This window comes from Oncorhynchus mykiss, chromosome 10 (assembly GCF_013265735.2).
Source record: "Oncorhynchus mykiss isolate Arlee chromosome 10, USDA_OmykA_1.1, whole genome shotgun sequence".
Classification (NCBI taxonomy): Eukaryota; Metazoa; Chordata; class Actinopteri; order Salmoniformes; family Salmonidae; genus Oncorhynchus; species Oncorhynchus mykiss.
This window is the reverse complement of record NC_048574.1, coordinates 44,639,142-44,660,876: the sequence shown is the minus strand read 5'-3', so window position 1 is coordinate 44,660,876 and position 21,735 is coordinate 44,639,142. Positions and strand designations below refer to the sequence as shown.

General features: G+C 43.7%; 2 protein-coding genes across 7 annotated transcripts in view; both read left to right on the top strand.

Moving 5' to 3' along the window:
• LOC110534017 (spectrin beta chain, non-erythrocytic 1) overlaps positions 1 to 5,333 on the top strand; it is a 95,877-nt gene extending 90,544 nt beyond the window's left edge. For 4 of the 6 annotated variants that reach the window (XM_036990409.1, XM_036990413.1, XM_036990410.1 and 1 more), the window contains 4 exons: positions 484 to 659; positions 934 to 1,128; positions 1,240 to 1,282; positions 1,374 to 5,333. In XM_036990409.1, coding sequence (XP_036846304.1) covers positions 484 to 659; positions 934 to 1,128; positions 1,240 to 1,282; positions 1,374 to 1,592 — 633 coding nt within the window. In that variant the 3' untranslated portion in view covers positions 1,593 to 5,333. The remainder of the gene's footprint in view (positions 1 to 483; positions 660 to 933; positions 1,129 to 1,239; positions 1,283 to 1,373) is intronic. The other 2 variants (XM_036990411.1, XM_036990414.1) reach the window with 1 other exon arrangement.
• A 7,477-nt stretch (positions 5,334 to 12,810) lies between these two features.
• On the top strand, positions 12,811 to 20,632 carry LOC110534016 (cdc42 effector protein 2). The gene is made up of 2 exons (XM_021618640.2): positions 12,811 to 13,431; positions 18,047 to 20,632. Exon 2 carries the CDS (start codon positions 18,350 to 18,352, stop codon positions 19,115 to 19,117), a length of 768 nt encoding a protein of 255 aa, XP_021474315.1. The 5' UTR covers positions 12,811 to 13,431; positions 18,047 to 18,349; the 3' UTR covers positions 19,118 to 20,632.
• The last annotated feature ends 1,103 nt before the right edge of the window (positions 20,633 to 21,735 follow it).

Here is a 21,735-nt window from a genome sequence, read left to right as displayed (position 1 = left end):
GCCTAGCTTGGTGGGGTTGTTTTGAATGGGGTGTTAGTAGGGAAAGTTTTTTTTTTTAAAGAGAGGAAATGTTGATTTCCTTTCAAATTGAGTTTGATGTTTTGCCAGGAAACAAAGATAATGCCACACCCCCTCTATAAAAAGCAAAGTGTATCTTAGCAACAGTATGACAATGCTTTCTGCTGCGTTTGCCATGTTCCAGTAAGGCTGTGAGTGACATTCAGATGAGGGTTGACCCTCCTGCGTGGTTGGAGCTGTTCTCCATGTGTCTGTCGTCTGTTAACGTGTGTCTGTGTAGTCCTGTATGTGTTTTTTGTCCATCCTTTTCAAAGCTACCATCTAGTGCATGTGTGGATATGGACATTCAGCTGTTGTCTCGTTTTGTCAAGTTCCGACAGACAGTCAATGACTGGTATTACGCCGCATGGCTTCTAGGAATCGTTGTGGCCATGTGTCCTGACTGCCGTGTGTCTTGGATGACAGGGTTCTGAGTCCGACTCTGTGAATGGTCCGGGGAGGGACAGCGGGCTGGCGTCTTCACGCCTGGACCCGTCTGCCACGCTACCCAGCAAGGGAGATAACGCTGGCACAGACGCCATGGAAGGCCTGCTCTACCGCAAGCAGGAGATGGAGACCCACGCCAAGAGGGCAGCTAGCAGGTGAGATACCGCGACGGGAGTTGGGCAGGGGGCATGGAGGGGCGTCTTGGAGTGAGCGTCGGAGTGCCATGAAGGGTAAATGGAGAGCCCTAGGTTATATAGACTCCGTCTGTTGAAGGATGGGATTAATACAAGCAAAAACAACACCAGCATAAGAAGTTAGATGTAGGATTTTGGAGTGTCTATTCTTTTGATGAAGAAAATAGCCTTTTGTGTGTCGCCATGAACTCTTTGATGTCCCTAACCTTTTCAGGCGCATGCCTTCCGCCAACAGCTTCTCTCTCTCTTCCCATAGGTCCTGGCAGAATGTCTACTGCGTTCTGCGTAAGGGCAGCCTTGGCTTCTACAAGGACCAGAAGAGCGCCTCCAGCGGGATCCCCTACCACGGAGAAGTCCCCATCAGCCTGGGAGAGGCTGTGTGTGAGGTGGCGCACGACTACAAGAAGAGGAAACACGTCTTCAAGCTACGGTGAGAGAGCGGGAACGTGACGGTTTGAAAAGAGAAAAGTCTTGTAAACTCAATTAAATTGTGATAAATTGTGATGTGCATCTATACTGACCCGGCGTTTCTCTTGTGCAGGCTAGGGGATGGTAAGGAGTTCCTGTTCCAAGCTAAAGATGAGGTGAGTGTCATATTTGAACCCAAACAAGATTCTGATGCTCCTCTGGTGTTTTTCCCCTACTGAGGACTAACCCTGCGTTTGTCTGTCCCAGCCGGAGATGGCCTCGTGGATCCACTCCATTCATAGCTGCATCCCAGCAGGGGGGTCAGGAGACCGCTCCCCCGGAGGCCCCAGGGCCCTGAGCCGAGCCATGACTATGCCCCCCATCTCCCCTAGCTCAGCAGAGGCTGCAGGGGTCACCATGCGCAACAAGGAGGGCAAGGAGAAGGACCGCGAAAAGAGGTTCAGCTTCTTTGGCAAGAAGAAATAAAACGTCTGGAGAATAACAACATCAAGGAAAATGGTATTTGTCGAAATTCCACCAAACTGAAACGGGCAGAAAGGAAAACAGTCTTGTGGCATAAACACATCGCTCTCAGCCTTGGTCCTAAGGAGTTTGTCAACAACTATGTGGCACACACAGAGCTTGCTCTTCCTCCCTCTCTTCTCCCTCCCTCCCTCTCCATTTGTCTTCTCTTTCCCTCTCATATCGCTCTTTTCCTTTCCATTTCTCACATTAGATTCATCCTACCAATGTAAGCCCTTGTCTTTTTGCTTCAATGGCATTTTCAGACAAGAAGCTGTGTTTGTTGATCAGTCACTAATAAGAACTCTTTGACCTCATCGCTGGGGGGGAACCAAGGTGTTTGTGGGGAGATGAGAGGCAGGGGTGGTTAGCATTGGCAGAGCCAAGAGGCTATGAGGCCTGTAAGAGTCCATTCTCTTCCATTCACCCACATTGGATTCTGTTTCAAATGAGTTCTTCCTCGACCAGTTTTTAGATGGCTAATCTGCTCTAATGCTGTTTTACCACTAAAAGAGAACCCATGGACCACGGTAGAGAGTGCTGTCCCCTCACGTCCCCTCTCCCAGTCTCTCTCTCTCCCTCCTTGGGAAGGACCACATCATTTTTGGGACGTTGGCGTAATTAACGTTACCAATAATTATTGCTGTTATTATAATTAATATTTATCTTTTTGCTGTTGCAAGCTTGAGGGGGGGGGGAGAAGTTATTTAAAGAGTACGTCAGTGGATGTATTGAGTCATGTTGTGAAACAACAATTTGGTTTAATTCACGGGACCACGTTGGTCTTGTTTCTGTTTGTATCGTTTTCAGTTTGAGGTGGGGTTTTGTTTCTTTTTAAGAAAGCTCAGTAAATTTTAGCAGTGTGCAGTTAAGTGATTTTCACCAGTGCAGAATGATAGATATATTTAAAGTGGTTTTATTTTAACTTGGAAATTGTACCTGTTTGATTTTGTTCTTCGATGGGATTATTTCTCCTTTGATTGTGAGTTTCCTTGTTTCTTTTTGAAGCAGAGAGATTTAGTTTTCTAGTGAGAGTTGTGGTGCTGTGGGTTCTGCACGTTTCTGTTCTACATCAGACGTGTCCGGTTGGATGCTGCTTTTCTGACTTAACACACACACACACACGCATATAAACACACACTTAAAGAAGTTGTTGGGATGGCTTTCTAGAAGTATTCTTAAAATGTAGATGACAATGTGCTAATGAATGAATTAAACGTTCCTCCTAGATGATTTCCGTTTCACTCTTCCCTCACCACCTCCTCCTTTGTCTGTTGTTTTGCTATGTGATGGCAGAGGGGTACGTTAACACTGTTTCTAACACTGCCAGTGCCCAACACTAGAGAGGATTGTAAGCAAAAGCACATCAATGTGGCATGGGGTGGTCTAGTAGGTAGGTGGGTTGGGGGGGGGTGGGTAATTACAGGTGGGTTAGGTTCGGGGTGCTGAGGGGGGATGATGAGAGTAGAGAATCAGAAGGTAGTGTGCTGGACGAGGGAGAGGAGGAGTACTGAGCCTTACTGCAGTCCACAGACTTAAGAACCCTTTATTAGCCCAGTCGTTCCTTGAATAGCTCTTAATCACAAAGGGAGCGCTTTCGCTCACGGAACAAATCTCTGAATGTGCCCCTTGGCGTTGACGCGGCATATGTCTATGGATTCTGTACCCAGGTACCACAGGGCGCATGGAGACAGGCCCAGCCGCAACAACGATTTGAAGGAAGTGAAATGCAGGCACAGCTCGGTTGGATTGGAAGAGGCGTAACCATGGATCACTTTCCTCACTTGATGGTAAATGATAGAGAGAATAGTCTTCCGGTGTTTTGCCGGAGAGCTTTGAGCTCCTCCGCCCGCGTGTGGCATGACCTCATGTAGGATTGTACCTGTGTGTGTCTCATTTTTCTCTCCAATTCTCACCTAGTCAGATTTTCTAGGTACATGAGATTTCCCCCGTAAGCCATGTATGGCATGATACCATGAAGCCCATGCTGTGGAGGGTGTAGTATTACACAGGTGTATCATTAGCAGTTTGGAAAGAATTCACAAACGAGCAAAAAGAAAATGGTTAAATGATATTAAATGACAGTAAAGGTGACATTGATACGTAGATGGCGAGTCCTGGCACAGTGGGTGATTTTTATTTCCTTGTCTGAGACGAGTGGAAGTTTTTCCTGTATAAGACGGCTCTAAACATGGCAGAATCCTGGAGCCTCAATTCTTGCAGGCAAAATGGTATCTGTTACTCAACGATAGGCTTATCTGGGGTGAGGGTGTGGGCGTATCAAAGCCCTGTTAGGTTATTGTATGACCGATGGCTCACCCTCAACCAGAGAAGGAAAGAACAAGTGGCTGGCTAAGTGTCAGAAATGTGCAGCTTTCCAACAGGCAAGACTATTGAACTATTGGCCTTTCATTCCAATTCAGTTGGTGTGATTTGGGGTAAATAAGCAAGAGTTGACCCATAATACCTGAGGCTGTAGAATATGCAGTTGGCTGCTTTGTCTGCCTTGATTTGTATCCCAGCTGTGAGCCTGAGCGATTGGTCCCAGCCGAATGTACCGAGCTGAGCCTCTGGCTCCTGAGTCACAGTTCAAAGCCCGCTGACCTGTTCAATGAGGCAACAACAACAAAGACGTCAACGACGCTCAGAGTAGAACAGAGTGAGCCTTGCTGTGTCAATATTCACTGTGACAAACTACTACCAGGGCAGCCAGTGCTGGATCGGCCACAGCACTTCAACAAGTAGCTTGTGTAGCCCTCTACTGGGCGTACTGCTCCAACAGTGACCCAGTTGTAGACACGAGCAGGTTCCCCAGGCCCATTTGAAGTCTCTGAAGATGAGTCTAGCGCTGTATGTTCTAGTATAACTTCTTATGAATGTTTATGGCTCAGAAGGTGAGTTGGCCAAATTGGTCATGTGATGCAAAAGGACATGTTACTTGGAGCCACTATTTCACATACTTTACATACATACACACTACCTTTCTCTCTGTCTCACTCTCTCACACACACACACACTCACTCTGATATACTAAGGTAGAATGACTCTGGCCTTCCAGCCAAGCAGAAATATGTGGAGCTGGTTGTGATTTGGTTCCAGACTTGTTGTTGTTCAGTCTCTGTGTGTTACTGGTGAGCTTTGACCAGAAAAGGATTGTATTAATTGAGGGTGTTGATAGGGTTTTTATGGGGTTTTAAAAGTTAAAGTGGAACACCTGAAAAGGTATCTTGGTCTCTTATTTGAAGAGGAAAATAAATACAGTATACATTAACCAGAGGGCTGATGGCAAATTTGAGCTTCCTTTTTCTAGAGTTAGACAGCAGATGTGCTGTCTCGCGGGGTTCTTGTATTTTCTCATCCAGTGGTCTGATCTGTTCTGCAGCGTTTGATAAGCCTGTTCACCCACTCTCATTTCTAATTTCTTTGATGAATCTAAGTTCCTTCTTCTGTGACTTAACTAATTCCAAGTTAATACCACTGCTATGATGTATTATTATTGCTACTGTTATTACTACTACTGTTACTCCTGTTACTTATTACTTTAACTAGAACTGCTGTCCATTTTTCAGGTATGTGTCTGTAATACCAGACCCTTCCACAAGATGTCAGTGTGCTGTGGAGCATTTTCATTACAGATTGAAAATAATGTTTGTTGACTTGTATCTTCATATTAGGAATAATAAAACCTGGTTTAAAAGAAAACAACGAAGTACAGCTGTGGTGTTATTTCTTATTTCTGTCATTCTGTTGTCGGTGATCGTCACTGTTTTGATGCTAGTCGATTTCGCTAAAGTTATTCACGTGTAAAAAAGTGAATGTATTCTATACAATTGTGTTCGAGGAGTTCTAGTCCCTGACCTCTTCCGTGACCAGCCTGTGTGGAAAGGGGACTCTTGTGAACAGGGAGATGTGGAGATGCATAGTGCCCAGGTGAGGCTGACAACTTCTGTAACCGAAATAGCAGTCATTTTTGATTGGGTGCGCATTCTGTGCTATATACAAGCTCAAAGTATTGGGACAGTGACCTATTTTTTTTTTTTTTTTTTTTTTTTTTTTTTTTTTGTGGCTCTGTACTTCAGCACAAATATCATACCCACAAGACATGCTAACCTCTCATCATTACATAACGGGAGGTTAGCATTTTTGGCGGGGGTATGATATTTGTGCATCTAACTTTCTCACTCAACATTATTCACTATTCGTTCAGGATTATCCATATTCATGGTAGCATCCACATTAATGTAGAAGTGTTTAGAAACATGATATTCTTATTTAGAATAAAAGTCACTACAAAATGACACTACATTATTTACCATTCATTTATTTTGGCCACAATAATCTGAAACACAACCAAAACAAACAGCAAATGCATCAAGTCACAAGCTTAATGTAGTTATTGTTTGCTTTGAATATGGGACCAAATTCTTAACTTTTTACTACTTTAATACACATATAACTGAATTTGTCCCCTAAAATGGGGGGGGTGTCTATGTACAAAAAGTGTGGTAATTTGTAAACAGTACACCTCAAATTAAATCTGACATTCTACACTTTAACCTCCTAGTCATTGTATCATTTAAAATCCAAAGTACTGGAGTAGAAAGCCAAATCTACTGTAAAAAAAAATATAATAAATGGGTCACTGTCCCAATACTTTTGCAGCTAACCATGTATTTATTCTGATTGGACATTGGTAAAACCAAAGTTGTCCGTGTGCTTTTAAGGAAAAATAGTCATATCCTTCAAGCGTATGACGCAGACAGCAGAGAGAGGAAAGGGATTTGGGATATATCCTGTTTTGCGTTGGCTGGACTGGAACAAACAGCTCTGTAAAAAAAAAAAAAGTACTTATTATTCTTGATTTTCTTTAGCTTGGCTGCACATACCCTGCTCTGTGTACATTTGTAGTGGTGTCTGAAGCACTCAGATCATTTTCAATGCACGTCAAAGTCCCAGGTTACAGGACTTTATCAACTGAACTGTTGCTCATCGCGGGCTTCTCCACAAAAACCTCCAGTAGAAACGTCCCACTGCAGTCTGCAGGTGTTTGTGGGGAAGAGCAGGAACTGAGTTGGTTTGATTATAGTAATAGTAAGGGTCTGTATAATATTTCAGCTTGCTCAGTTTATATCTTTATTTAACTCTACCAAGAGATCAGTGTTCATTAATTAGTTATTGTTTGCTTTGAATATGGGACCAAATTCTTAACTTAAAGTGTAGAATGTCAGATTTAATTTGAGGTGTACTGTTTACAAATTACCACACTTTTTGTACATAGACCCCCCTCCCCCATTTTAATGAAGACCCCTCATTCTCTGCTTCATAACTCTAATGCGAAGAGGAGGCTTAAACGGCGTGTACATGGTTTTGTAAGAGCCTACAGGCATGATATAAGCTCATTTAAATAGTAACGGTCGCATTTCCATCTTCATTCTTTCTGTTAAAGACGTGTCAATGGCCATAACGACCTCAAATAATCAAGTGCCTTGGATACCTTGGAAACTAGCTACAATATATTGAAGGACATTTAAAAGAGCACAGCCCTCTTTCATTTAGCTCCCCACTGTATTCACCTATCAATAGCCTGTTACCCAGCGACCGTTAAAGCTCCTAGTGAAAAGACAAGGAGGTCGTCACAGTGCTGTCGAAGCATTCAGCGCTCCCAAGAAAATTGTCTTTGGCATGGTAGCTTACCGATCAGCCTAAAATCAACATTTAAAAACTTGAACCTGATTACAAAAGAAAACATGACACATGTTGTCTAACGGAGCTTAAAAAATAAAATAAAAAAGGAATAAGTTCAGTAAGTTGTCTAACTCTTGTTTTTCATACCTTCGTGAAATGTTGACGATATGACTGCGTCAACCGTGACTGCCTGGTTTTGAACTCAGGATCCTATTCAATCAAACTGGTAGCCAAGTTCATCAAGTGAATCATACATAATGTTCCTTGAGTGCTTAGAGAAAGCATATGTGATTTAAGCAGTTCGTTTTTATTTATTTATTATTATCTCACTGAAAACATTGTTTTCTTGAGTATAAATGGATTTATGCATTCTTGCAGTGAAAAAACATGTGTTTTTGATTTATCAGAAACCTAGTGAATAACTTGGGTTGAATTGGGTCCTTAATCACTCATACTTTATCTCTAGTAAGCAAAAAAGCTGTGGGCATGTGTTGCAAGACTCTTTTTCTTAAGCCCTCTTGCATTATGCATGACAAGAACTGGGTTGGGGGCCTGAGCAGTCTGAAGACAGGGGAGCTGAAAGTGCACTTGTCTTTTTTCGGCTTAACAAACCGAAGGACATGGTGGGAAAGGGACTGAAAGATAGACCCTTAGAGGACTAAAGCTCAGGCTACCTCATGAACACAGATTGGTGAACATGCCTAACATCTGGGCTGTATTTAGAGCTGTATGGAAAGGAGGAAGGGGAAAATACAATAGGTAGTCTGCCCTTTTCCGGAACAGAGCTGTTCCCTCTCTACAGCCTTGTTAGTAGGCTTCTTCTCAGACTCTTTAACTAAACCATGTGTAGGCTTCCCTCACATTGTATGGCCAGCTTTGTATTTACAAGTTATGAAATCTTTCAAAAATGGCCTGCACATGCTTTGGTAGAAGTTCAGATGTCATTCAGGGCTCCCGAGTGGCGCTGCGGTCTAAGTTACTGCATCTCAGCGCAAGAGGCGTCACTACAGTCCCTGTTTCGAATCCAGGGTGTGTCACATCCGGTCGTGATTGAGAGTCCCATAGGGCGGCGCACAATTGGCCCAGTGTCGTCCGGGTTTGGCCGGGGTAGGCCGTCATTGTAAACAAGAATTTGTTCTTAACCGACTTGCCTAGTTAAATAATTTTAAAAAATGAATGAGTTGTTGCATTTTTTTAAATGCTGCCGTCATTGCACTATGCGCCTCTTATGTTCACCACGTTTGCTGTCCCTTCTAGAAGAGTACAGAGTATTGATCCCTTTTCTTTTCTCATGTCACGGACAATGTTTTGTTTACCCACATGCAGATAGCACCTACCCCCGGGTGAGACGTTTTAAAGACGTCTATAATTGGCTGTTATCGATGTATTCACATGACCATAACCAATCGTTGGGTTGCATACTGTAGGCCTACATCGGGTCGAGATTCAATGGGAGCAGGTAGTTTACTCCGGTGGGAGCCTAGATGTTGGCATAATCAGCTGCATTATAATCAAAGAAATGTGATTATTGTAGGCCTGTGGGACTAAATGTTACCTTGTGTTAATAATAGAAGTGCCAATGCAGACATTTTGACTGTATTAGAATTGCATTATCTCTGCCAATTATTAAAGTAATGCCCCCACACCCCCTGTCCTTTACTTGCCCTAAATAAGTCTATTTAACACACATCTTGCTGGGCACACACTGGTTGAATCAATATTGTTTCCATGTCATTTAATCTGTGCCCAGTGGGATATGTTGTTAGAATTTCGATATCATAAACAGAATTTGAGTTATAAGCAGTTTGACAAGGGCATGTCATTCCACCTTCTGCCCCTCATTCACTGTACAGCTGATGATGGCCCATCAAATCGCAACTAGTTTCCATACACTTAGGTTGGAGTCATTAAAACTTGTTTTTCCACCACTCCACAAATTTATTGTTAACAAACTATAGTTTTGGCAAGTCGGTTAGGACATCTACTTTGTGTATGACACAAGTAATTTTTCCAACAATTGTTTACAGACAGATTATTTCACTTATAATTCACTGTATCACAATTCCAGTGGGTCAGAAGTTTACATACACAAAGTTGACTGTGCCTTTAAACAGCCAGAAAATGAAGTCATGGCTTTAGAAGCTTCTGAGAGGCTAATTTATATCATTTGAGTCAATTGGAGGTGTACCTTGTGGATGTATTTCAAGGCCTACCTTCAAACTCAGTGCCTCTTTGCTTGACATCATGGGAAAATCAAAAGAAATCAGCCAAGACCTCAGAAAGAAATTGTAGACCTCCACAAGTCTGGTTCATCCTTGGGAGCAATTTCCAAACGCCTGAATGTACCATGTTCATCAAACAATAGTACGCAAGTATAAACACCATGGGACCACGCAGCCGTCATACCGCTCAGGAAGGAGACGCGTTCTGTATCCTAGAGATGAACGTACTTTGGTGCGAAAAGTGCAAATCAATCCCAAAACAACAGCAAAGGACCTTGTGAAGATGCTGGAGGAAACAGGTACACATGTATCTATATCCACAGTAAAACGAGTCTCATATTGACATAACCTGAAAGGCCACTCAGCAAGAAAGAAGCTACTGCTCCAAAACTGCCATAAAAAAAGACAGATTACGGGTTGGAACTGCACATGGGGACAAAGATTGTACTTTTTGTCCTCTGGTCTGATGAAACCAAAATTGAACTGTTTGGCCATAATGACCATCGTTATGTTTGGAGGAAAAAGGGGGAGGCTTGCAAGCTGAAGAATACCATCCCAACCGTGAAGCACTGGGGTGGCAGCATCATGTGCTTTGCTGCAGGAGGGACTGGTGCACTTCACAAAATAGATGGCATTATGAGGAAGGGAAATTATGTGGAAATATTGAAGCAACATCTCAATACATCAGTCAGGAAGTTAAAGCTTGGTCTCAAATGGGTCTTCCAAATGGACAATGACCCCAAGCATATTTCCAAAGTTGTGGCAAAATGGCTGAAGGACAACAAAGTCAAGGTATTGAAGTGGCCATCACAAAACCCTGACCTCAATCCTATAGAATATATGTGGGCAGAACTGAATAAGCTCAGTTACACCAGCTCTGTCAGGAGGAATGGGCTGAAATTCACCCAACTTATTGTCGGAAGCTTGTGGAAGGCTACCCGAAATGTTTGACCCAAGTTAAACCATTTAAAGGCAATGCTACCAAATACTAATTGAGTGTATGTAAACTTCTGACCCCACTGGGAATGTGAATAAATAAATATTTCTACAATTATTCTGACATTTCACGTTCTTAAAATAAAGTGGTGTTCCTAACTGACCTAAAACCGGTAATTTTACTAGGATTAAATGTCAGGAATTGTGATAAACTGAGTTTAAATATATTTGGCTAAGATGTATGTAAACTTCCGGCTTCAACTGTATGAAGAGATGGGCCAGCGCAGCTTGGAATTGACACAGAGGATGGGGAAACAGATCACCAAAAAGTGACTTTTTCAAATCTTCCTACAGTCAGATGCAGGTAAGACGTTTAGATTTTTATATAGTATCAGCAGATTCTGAGGTTTCCAAAACACTTCCCTTTTGCCAAACAGACCTAACTCTCAAAATTCAAGAGATGATTTCAAAATATAACTTTCTACAAGAATAACTGCTGTTCCATGTGCCCCACAAGTGATGAGCACACAGCACTATATACCCCTGTCTACTACGCACAAGACTAGTAAGATAATACCAAAAAAAAGTGTTTTCTAATGTTACCCATGACCTTCATAAACACAACCAAATTATTATGAAATGTTGGCTGTTAGAATGTCAAAATGATTGGTCACCGGCTCAGAACGGGATGGCTCGAGGCCGGGCTTTTCTAGGAACATCTTAGCTGCTGACCACATCAGATTTTAGAATGACACAGTATAGACTGATGCCCTTCGTGGGGGTTGCATGGCAGTCTTTTATGGTTTCATGTGTGATTGGCACAGGCAGTGCCGTTTCTAGGTATAAGCGACATAAGCAGCTGCTAAGTGCCCTGCGGCTGCTAGGGGCCCCCCAACCCCCTATATATTTAAGTCAGTCGGGGTCTCAACTTACTGTTAGTGAGGGTAGTAGAATACACAATTTTGAAATGTGGTAGTCCATCAGCAGTTATCCTCTTGTTATGTCAGTCACTGACAGTCACTTGATTAGCCCATGTCAGTTAACATTTTGTAGATAGCTGGCTAGACTAACTTACCTAGCAATGTAAACCTTGTAGAATTCATGACCCCATTACTAACCGGGCACACAGGGCATGTGCCCAGGGACCCTGATCTCTAGAGAGTGCCGGGTTGATTGTGTTATTCACTCCCACTCAGACTCAGATATCATATTAACATGGCATAAGTTATGGCAAAAATGTGTACAATTGCAGGAAATTAGTTTTAAAACTGCAAAAATCTCTCTGGCCCATGGAAAAATTGGTAGAATTCCAGAAAAATTGCTTTAAAACTCAACATTTTCTGTACGGCCCATGGCAAGTATGTAGAATTGCAGGACATTAAATATGCAGTCCGTGATCTTAAGCACTTACAAATTCATAAAATATTGCCATCACAATTGTGCACAATTTTCAGGGACCTGTTTGGCTCTGGAGCACTACTTTCAGAACTAATGGCTGAAATTATACAAAACCTCTAGCATCAATCACTAACTTTAAAGCTGCACATTTTTCTCTCCACAGTCAAGAGGGGTGCCACTCAAATGTTTTTTGGGGGCCCCCCAACCAAATCTCTCTTAGGGACTGGTCCCAAAAAAGCTAGAAACGGCCCTGGGGACAAATATGTGTAACCGCTAGTCAGTGTGCACACTGCTGTGCTTGTACATGTGGACAGTGTCGGAAGCGCATATGTGTTTGAATTTGCAGCCACAAAGTAGCCATATAATCCAACAAAGTTTAAACCCTGTCTGGAGTACAGCTCTTTTGGGGATTGTTCTCTGAGAGTTTTCGCTTTTCTAATCATCGGCCGTTTGGTAAGGTGATATGCGCATGGTGGGCCCTGCGCCATCCCTTAACCCAAAGGCCAGCAGATAGCGATATTCAGTCGTTTCCATTTTACCGTCCAAACGCATTGTATGCAGCTGGCATTACACTCGTTAAACCCGTGGACCGGTTCATACCTAAAACATTCTCCATTCAGGCTGCATAGGCATCCATTTAATCCTTACCTAGATTTAATGGTTAGAAGGCAGAAAAAAACGGGGGAAATATGCCTACTTTTTTTTATGAAACACCGTTTTAAACCCCTTGCTAAAGTAGCTAATGCCTAGTAATTCTAGTCCCAGATGTTGGGTATAGCCTTCAGACAATCAGGTTGCAGCAGTCTTGTTTACCCTGGCTGCATGCATGGCACATGCATGAGACCCCGACTGACTTAAATATATAGGGGGGTGGGGGGCCCCTAGCAGCCGCAGGGCACTTAGCAGCTGCTTATGTTGCTTATACCTAGAAACGGCACTGCCTGTGCCAATCACACATGAAACCATAAAAGACTGCCATGCAACCCCCACGAAAGTTAGTAGAATAAGCTGTTATTGGTGGTGGGAAATTGTGTTTCATACAGAAAGTACACTTTTTCAGTTTTTTCGGCTTTTTTCCGCCTTCTCGCCGTTAAATTTAGTTCATGGGGATATCGAGGCCTTGCAGCCGGAATGGAGAGTTGTTTATGTACGAACCGGTCCACAGGGGTTAGGAGTGTATTGCATACAATGTGTTTGGACGGTAAGATGAAACCACCAATACCAGATCAATATCGCCATCTGCCCGCCTTTGGGCTAGCTATACCTCAAAATTGTAATAGGCGAAATCCAGTGCCAGAGTTTCCGGTATGAGGACGAGAACGAAAGGGGGTGTAGCGCATCTCTCGGATTCTACCATATCTGCACAAAGTCGCTGTAGCAGCCTATGGAACAGGCGATGTGAAGTGGTTACGTTTTGTGATGCAGGCACCTACGCATCGCCAAGCAGTGGGACTTTTTCGGCTTTTTACGCAACCCTGAATAGCCGACCCCTGCTCTGGGCAGATGAGAGATATTTTTGGTGAAAGTCAGGGCTGTCATAACGGATATCGGGAAACTGGGAGGTAAGCGGGTCTTTGGATCTATTCTACCTTCTTGAATGTTGCGCACAGCGCCTATGATAAACCGACATGTATCCAGTAGAAATTATATAAAAGAGAGCCTAAGTTATCATAGAAGAAGGTGAATAGGAGGGGTACTGCGGAAAGACTGTCGGGCGACGGTTATGTCATCTTGCCTGGAAACCAGACGTTGAATTGCATAGATTCTATGTCGGGCAAAAATGAGCGTTTGAATCAGATAAGTTTCCTCTACATGCCATAATGTTGAATACGATTATATTTCAATATATTTTACCGGTTGTCAATGCGGTAGGAATGTGATGCAATATATCAACAGGTAAGTAAGTATAACTAGGCTACATCAACTTTTCATAGCACTGGTAGTACATTCCGATTTGTATCACCAACACCATGCGCACAAGATGAATAATACATGCACGCATACTTGCCTAGCTCGTGTACATGTTTACTTGGTTCTGCCTCAGGTGATAGAAATCTAAATGCACTAAGAGTGCTTTTAAAATTGTATGTAATTATACTTTCCTGTGGATATATTGTCTCATATTCCTACCACCAAGAGGACCAGCTGCATGGACAACCGGTGAAGTACCTTTTTTAAAATGTAATTTTATGCAACATTGGTTTGTTGAGGTCATGAGAGCAAACTTTCCTGACTCAAACGTTCATTTAAATTTCTAAGTGGCCTACTTTCAGTCTTACTGACAATGTTGAATCTGACCAAATGGGACTCGTATCTTATTATGAGGATTCCACATTTCTGTTAGCCCATTAGTCATCCCTTTTGGGAGTGTGTTTTGTCATACTGCAGCATATCTCTATTCTAGCTAGATTAGTGGACATTTCTAACAATATAGGAAATCATTAGTGTGTTGGGCGAATGAAACATTGAGAATCTCGATCCTGTTCCCTTTGCTCTCTCTTCCTGGGACAGAGGTGGATATTGGGTATTGTGCTACGATCCTCAAATCAATTAGTTGTATATGTTTATGCAAATTCAGTTTCTCAATTGTTTACCAAACCTCACACTTTCACACAACTTTCGAGGGCTAGAGGAGTATTCCCTAATTTATCCTTAATAGGTGAGGATTTTTTAAATAATTTTCGGCAGGGTTCTGTTTGTATCATGAGAAAGGAATCTAAAAATGTTACGATCCAAAAATCCTTCAGCTCCACTTTCCTTGAAAGGCTCGTGAAAGCAGATGTTTTTCACTAACGCCTCCATCACACCGACAGTGATTTTGCGTTTTGGTACACCAGAAGTACATTTGTTTCCAATGGAACGCTGCGTTTGCCTTGCAGCATTGCGTTGCAGTGCGTTCTGTGTGGTGCATACATCGAACGTCTGCATCAAATTGTATGTGTAGACGGCTTGACAGAAAAGGTAGCAGAAGGTGAATGTGGAACTTTTGTTGCACACATCCAGATTATGCTTTCGGTGTGATCAAGACATAACACCTGACTTCTTTCAAGCCACAATTCTCCCGCCCTGCAGGAGTAAAATTATTTTGAAAGCAGAATGAAGTTATCCCTTCAGCTGTTGAGGCCTGTTGTCTTTCACTGGCCTCCTGTGACAGAACAGTTTGAATGGTGACACTGTGAGCATTGTTCCAAAAAAGCGCTTTGGTTGCAGTTAACAGTATGTGCTGGGTGAACAATGTCCTTCTGAGACCTCTGACAGTGCTCTTTGTGTGAACTCGCAATGGCAGCCTGGGCCAAAAACGTTGTGACAGTATGTTCCATGCATTATCTAACACATGAACAAACCTTTCAAGGGCTTCACCAAGTGTTGTGCAATCTCAGCTGTGGCAGTTTTAAAAAAAACTGTCTGATATAGCCTGGTAATTTTATGGATTAAGCTCACACCTTGTGTGTCGAGGAAACAAGTTGAGATTCAAGAAGCTACACTTTTGGACAATATGAAAGGGGCTTGTCAAAACAGACCCTTCAAATTCCTGTGTTTTTATTTTTCCTGTGTATTTTTTAACCTGTTTGAAAGTGAAAGTGACTATTCCGTTTCTCAACTGGAACTGAACTTGAGGAAAATATAATGCATGATAAAATGGCAGGAAACAAAGATTTGTGTGTCAGCATATTGTATAACATGTGTCAAACTCATTCCACGGAGCATCGAGAGTCTGTGGACTTTCGCTCCTGCCTTGTACTTGATTGAATTAAGGTCACTAATTAGTAAGGAACTCCCCTCACCTGGTTGTCTAGGTCTTAATTGGAAAGAGAAACATGCAGTCACTAGGCCCTCTGTAGAATGAGTTTGACACCCATGTTGTACAATGACCCAGCTTCTGACACACACTTTTTACAATGACCCCCCCCCCCCCCCCCCCCCCCCCCACACACACACACACAAAAAGCACCTCTGGCTTCTTTTTTTGGAGACAACCAAGACATGTCACAAGATTGTCTCCACAACCTTGGCTCCTATCAACTTGATAAGTGGCGTCTCGCACAACTCAGATGGCCATTGTGTGTGTGTGTGTGTGTGTGTGAAGTAATGGCTCCGGGAAGCTGTCCCTTAGCCTTGACCTTAGCTGTGTCCGTTGCTGTATCTGTGATTGGGGTTTATAATGGCCAGCCTGCCCTCCAGGCGGTTGCAGTTCAGCAGAACCGGAGCAAAATGACCTTATTAATATCATGTGACCTTTATCTTTAAACTCAGGGGTCTACCAAGATCTTGGCCCCTTTGTTATGTAGGCAAAGCATTCTTTAAAATATGTTTAACACTTCAGTCTGGGGAAAGACAGGCCTTGGAAACTGCTTACAATGTGCAAGAGCGCTCTCTCTGTTTGTTTGAGTGAATAGGCCTATATGAAAGGGGAAGAGCGAATGGGTTTTTGAGCATGTTAAATGTACATTAAGTTTAAATGCAGTATGTGTAAGTCATTATAACCTGCTGTGACCAGGGTTAAATACTATTGACCTCCCATAATGGTGATCTGTTAACTCTGACAAATGGATTTTATGGAGGCAAAGGCATTTCATTAGTCTGGTAGGCATATGTATAGCTAGCTGTTCCATACGAATACAACAGAGGATCTAAGACAAGGCTAGAATCTCATTACAATGTTTTGTCCAAACCTTTTAAGTGATTAGATAGTATCCTACTACATTATTGTATTCTAATCGTCCTGGTGCTTCGTTTACCCTTCTCATTTTAATTAAATAGATTGATCGTGTGCTTTAGACCGTTGTATAGTATTCACGTACACAGTCTGGGTCCACAATGGTGCCCCTGAGAGTGGCTTCCTCACTATGGCCAAATGGAGCAGCTAGGAGATGAGGCGCTGCTCTCTCCCTCTTTTTCTCTCTGTCAGTCATTATCTCCACAGACCAGTCATTCAGTTGGCACTGCTACCCTCTCTTTCTTTCTCTCTCCCCTCCTCTCGCCTTCCTTTCCTCTTCTCTCTGTCTCTCTCTCTCTGTCTCTCTCTCTCTCTGTGTGTGTGAGTTAACAATGTGTGTCTGCGCTATTGTGAGAGGCATCTGTCACCACCCAGAATGCACTCTGTTCAGGCTCAGCAGAGCCCCGATCAAGTTGGTTGGACCAGCTCCTCTCGCTCTGCAACCCTGACGTCATGTGACATTATATTGTTCCCCCTGGTGCCTTTTGTGGCTTCAATTCGGTATTACTCTACCATTGTGTACTTTGTATGCACATTGAGGTCAGCTATTGTGTTCCGTACGCTGGCAGAAGGGAGGCGTTGTTTTGTTTTTGTTGCAGAGTGATCTATGCACAGTCGCTGACAGCAAACGTTATAGGAAATCCTCTGTGAGTGACTGATGCTCAGGCTCCTCCTGTGCACGCAGTGGTGCTACTGTATAGCTGTCTCATAACTAGAACCTAAGAAGCTTGAGTTAATGTCAGCGGCATGCAAGTCATGCCCTCTCTCTCATTCTCCTGCTCTGCTTGGCCTTGGCCCTGTCTACCTCCTGTGCCCTCAGGGCCAAGGCCCTCACTGAGAAGCAGCACTTTAATCTGCCTCCATCAGACACCAGCCTGACACACACAGCTGCTTCACTAAAGCTCCCTAAATAGGTTTAAACCAGGTTAACCTCTCTCTCGTCCTCTAGACATGCTACTAAAAATGTCCTCTCTTATTCACACCCTCACACATCTCCCTACCACTCCTCCGCAGTGAATCAGGATTAATTCATTCCAGGATTTGTCAAAACTAGAAAAGCCTTTATTCCCACGCTGCGTTGCCAACAACAATAGACAGAGTCATTATTTTCTGTCCTGCCCTCAAATGATACGACGGAACTATGGGTTTATCTTATCTCAACTCATTCAACTCTGTGTGTTTGGTCAGCGTAAATAATGTTTTCTGAGATGCTAGTCAAATTAGGATTAAGGGGGTCCCTTGGGTTTTTACATGTCACGGTTGTTTCATGCTAGAGGTTTTCCCCTCCTGTATCAACGCCTGAGTGTTCATAATCCCTATAGATTATGTTTCAGAGCATATGAAATGAAGTTCTCTCATGGAGGAGGATTATTCCTGCATGTTTATAAAGCATGCATTTTATAACACAGGTTTTGTAATAGTTTTCTGTTCTAATGGCTTTCTTCTGCTTCTTTCTGCAGTTGATTAAAACTGTGGACATAATCCTTTTACCTCACCAAGAAACCTCCTCCGCAGCCAAAGTGTCAACCCTACATCCTGCTCACTGAAGCTCTGTTCCAAGAGAGTGATCTAGGCTTTGTTTGGTACTATTCATCATTTTAAAGCTGGCTGCAGAAGTAGCAGTCCTCCCTGATCACCAGACCTGATTTGACCTGTTAATATTTTAGCTCAGCCAGCCAGCTCTGCCTGGCCTCCTCTCCCCACCACCTCCCCTCACGTTGTTGCAGGAGCTGAGCCTCTGCTGCCCAGGGAGGGCTCCCGACATGTCCACCAAGGCGCCCATCTATCTGAAGCGGCGGAGCAGGAAGGGGAAGAAGGAGAAGCTGCGGGATATCCTTTCCTCTGACATGATCAGTCCTCCGCTGGGGGACTTCCGCCACACCATTCATATCGGGAGCGGCGGGGGGGACGATGACCTGTTTGGGGACCTGTCCTTCCTGCAGGGGAAGTTCCACCTTCTCCCTGGGCAGCAGGGCCACAACCTGTCTCAGCGTTCCTCCATGTACGCAGAGCCCTTCCAGTTCAGCCGTACTGCCAGCGATAGCGGACACACACCCTCCTCAGAGCGCTCCCCCCTGCTGAAGAACGCCCTCTCGCTGCCCGTCATCGAAGGGGTGCAGGCCATCACCCTACCAGTCACCTCTGCACCCTCCTCGGCCCGCCCCCATCCGCCTCAGAACGCGCCCCCTCCACCCAAGCCTCCCCGACTGCACCTGGATGACGAGATCCTGACGCCCCATCACCCAGGCCTGGACTCATCTTCTCCCTCACAGGCTCCCAGCAAGATGTCCCAGTTCTGCCCGCCCTCCCCCAGGTTGTCATCAGGCGAAGATGTGTGTATCCAGGACCCTTATCTGGATGATGGGGACCAGGAGCGCCCCTACCTGTCCCACGCAGGCTCCCTGCTCTCCCTGCACCTGGACCTGGGCCCCTCCATCCTGGACGACGTGCTGCAGATTATGGATAGCCAGCGCCTCAGTGGCCTCAACGGAACCTGTCTGCAGGGAGGGCGGCAGGAGCTCTACACCTGACCATGAGAAGCCCTCGGCCCTCTGTCCTCCTTACTGACCTCCTTAGCGTATAAGAGGAGGTTCTGACCTCAACCAAGCCTTGCTGGATTACAAGGCTGGATTTGTACAGTAGTACGCTCAAATGAAGTGCTTTTTTTCCTGGAACTTAACTTCAGTTGCTGTTAGTGTTTTAATTGGTATTGAATATCTTTCTACACTTTTCCATGCAAATTACTTAATATAGTAAGTACGAAATGAAGCGACCATGAGCCAAAAGCTGACACTGTTAAATCTCCTCTGCCCTTCCTCCAAAGAGGATATGAAGAAACCGGTGAAAGAATATACTGCTGGTCAGGAACTGAGGTCAGCATGTATCTGACTGGGATCATATTTGTCAGTGGGGGTGAAATGGTATTGTAAAACCTGAAGGTCACAGTCTTTTTTTTTTACTGCACCTGAGCTGTGGACTACTGTCCGTGCTCCTGAGATCACAGTTTGGTGTCTGTGTCACACAGATTTATCCAGCTTACAAAGCTGTTCTGGAACTGACATTCTATTCATGGTTGGATATACATTATCAAAGACACGCTTATGGAAAGATGAACTGTACAACAGGGAGGGTGTCTGCCGAGTTGCAGTGCCTCAGACCGCTGCGCATCTCAGTGCAAGAGGCATCACTACAGACCCTGGTTCGATTCCAGGCTGTATCACAACCGGCCGTGATTGGGAGTCCCATAGGGCGGCGCACAATTGGCCCAGCGTCGTCCGGGTTTGGCCGGGGTAGGCCGTCATTGTAAATAAGAATTTGTTCTTAACGGACTTGCCTAGTTAAATAAAGGTTATATATATTTGTTTTAAATGTCTGCAAGGACAAAGATCCAGAGTGGTAGAGGAGGTCACATCCCTGAGTCAGATGTGTCATTTTCCAGCTTTTGTTATTTTTAATGCAAGAATGTGAATGCCGTAACTTTGCATCAGAAGAGACGATGAGTTTTGGAGAGCTCAGTTCTATATCTTTTGACGTTTCAGCAGATCTACAGAGAGCTGCTTAAACTGGCCCTCGTGCTCTGGTAATTGAGATGTTGAGCACGTTTGGAGATTATCTCACCGCTGTAGCCAAGTCCTTGTGTTGCTCAAACTATCTCTGTACCAACACAGTGAAGTTCTGAATCAGACTTTTACCAATGTTATTTGGAATTCTTGTTACAAGATACAGGGAGAGGGTTTTAATTTGATCCAGATTGCTACAGCAGGAAAATAATACTGCAGCAACAGGAAATGTGAATTATTGTGTGGATCATCATTAATGGACATTCTTGTAGGGGTTGATACATTTTAAATCTGCAATTTGTGGAAATTACAAACTAATACAGTACAGGATAGAGTTGCCAGATCACCGTTTGCTTCATGGAGTATACAGTACCAGTCAAAAGTTTGGACACACCTACTCATTCAAGGGTTTTTCTTTATTTCGACTACTTTATACATGGTAGAATAATAGTGAAGACATCAAAACTATGAAATAGCACATGTAATCATGTAGTAACCCAAAAATATATTTGAGATTCTTCAAAGTAGCCACCCGTTGCCTTGTTGACAGCTTTGCACACTCTTGGCATTCTCTCTACCAGCTTCATGAGGTAGTCACCTGGAATGCATTTCAATTAACAGGTGTGCCTTAAGTTCATTTGTGGAATTTCTTTCCTTAATGAGTTTGAGCCAATCAGTTGTGTTGTGACACGGTAGGGGTGGTTTACAGAAGATATTAGTCCATATTATGGCAAGAACAGTTCAAATAAGCAAAGAGAAACGACAGTCCATCATTACTTTAAGACAGGAAGGTCAGTCAATCTGGAAGATTAAAAGAATTTAGAAAGTCTCTTTAAGTGCCATTGCAAAAACCATCAAGCGCCATGGTGAAACTGGCTCTCATGAGGACCGCCACAGATTGCAGCCCAAATAAAATTCAAGTAACAGAGATATCTCAACATCAACTGTTCAGAGGAGACTGCAAGAATCAGGCCTTCATGTTCGAAATGCTGCAAAGAAACCACTACTGAAGGACACCAATAAGAAGAAGAGACTTGCTTGGTTCAAGATACACGAGCAATGGACATTAGACCGGTGGAACTGGTCCTTTGCTATGTCCTTTGGTCTGATGAGTCTAAATGTGAGATTTTTGGTTCCAACCGCCGTGTCTTTGTGAGACGCAGAGTAGGTGAACGGATGATCTCCGCATGTGTGGTTCCCACCGTGAAGTATGGAGGAGGTGTGGAGGTGCTTTGCTGGTGACACTGTCTGTGATTTATGTAGGCACACTTAACCGGCATGGCTACCACAGCATTCTGCAGCAATACGCCATCCCATCTGGTTTGCGCTTAGGCTGTGTAAGGACTATTTGACCAAGGAGAGCGATGGAGTTCTGCATCAGATGACCTGGCTTCCACAATCACCCGAACTCAACCCAATTAAGATGCAAAGCTGTCACCAAGGCAAAGGGTGGCTATTTGAAGAATCTCATATAAAATATATTTTGATTTGTTTAACACTTTTTTTGCCTACTACATATGTGTTATTTCATAGTTTTGAATTCTTCACTATTATTCTACAATGTAGAAAATAGTAAAAAATAAAAGGAA

Excerpts from the sequence above, each read along its gene's own strand:
- LOC110534016 (XM_021618640.2), top strand. The coding sequence starts at position 18,350 with ATGTCCACCAAGGCGCCCATCTATCTGAAGCGGCGGAGCAGGAAGGGG.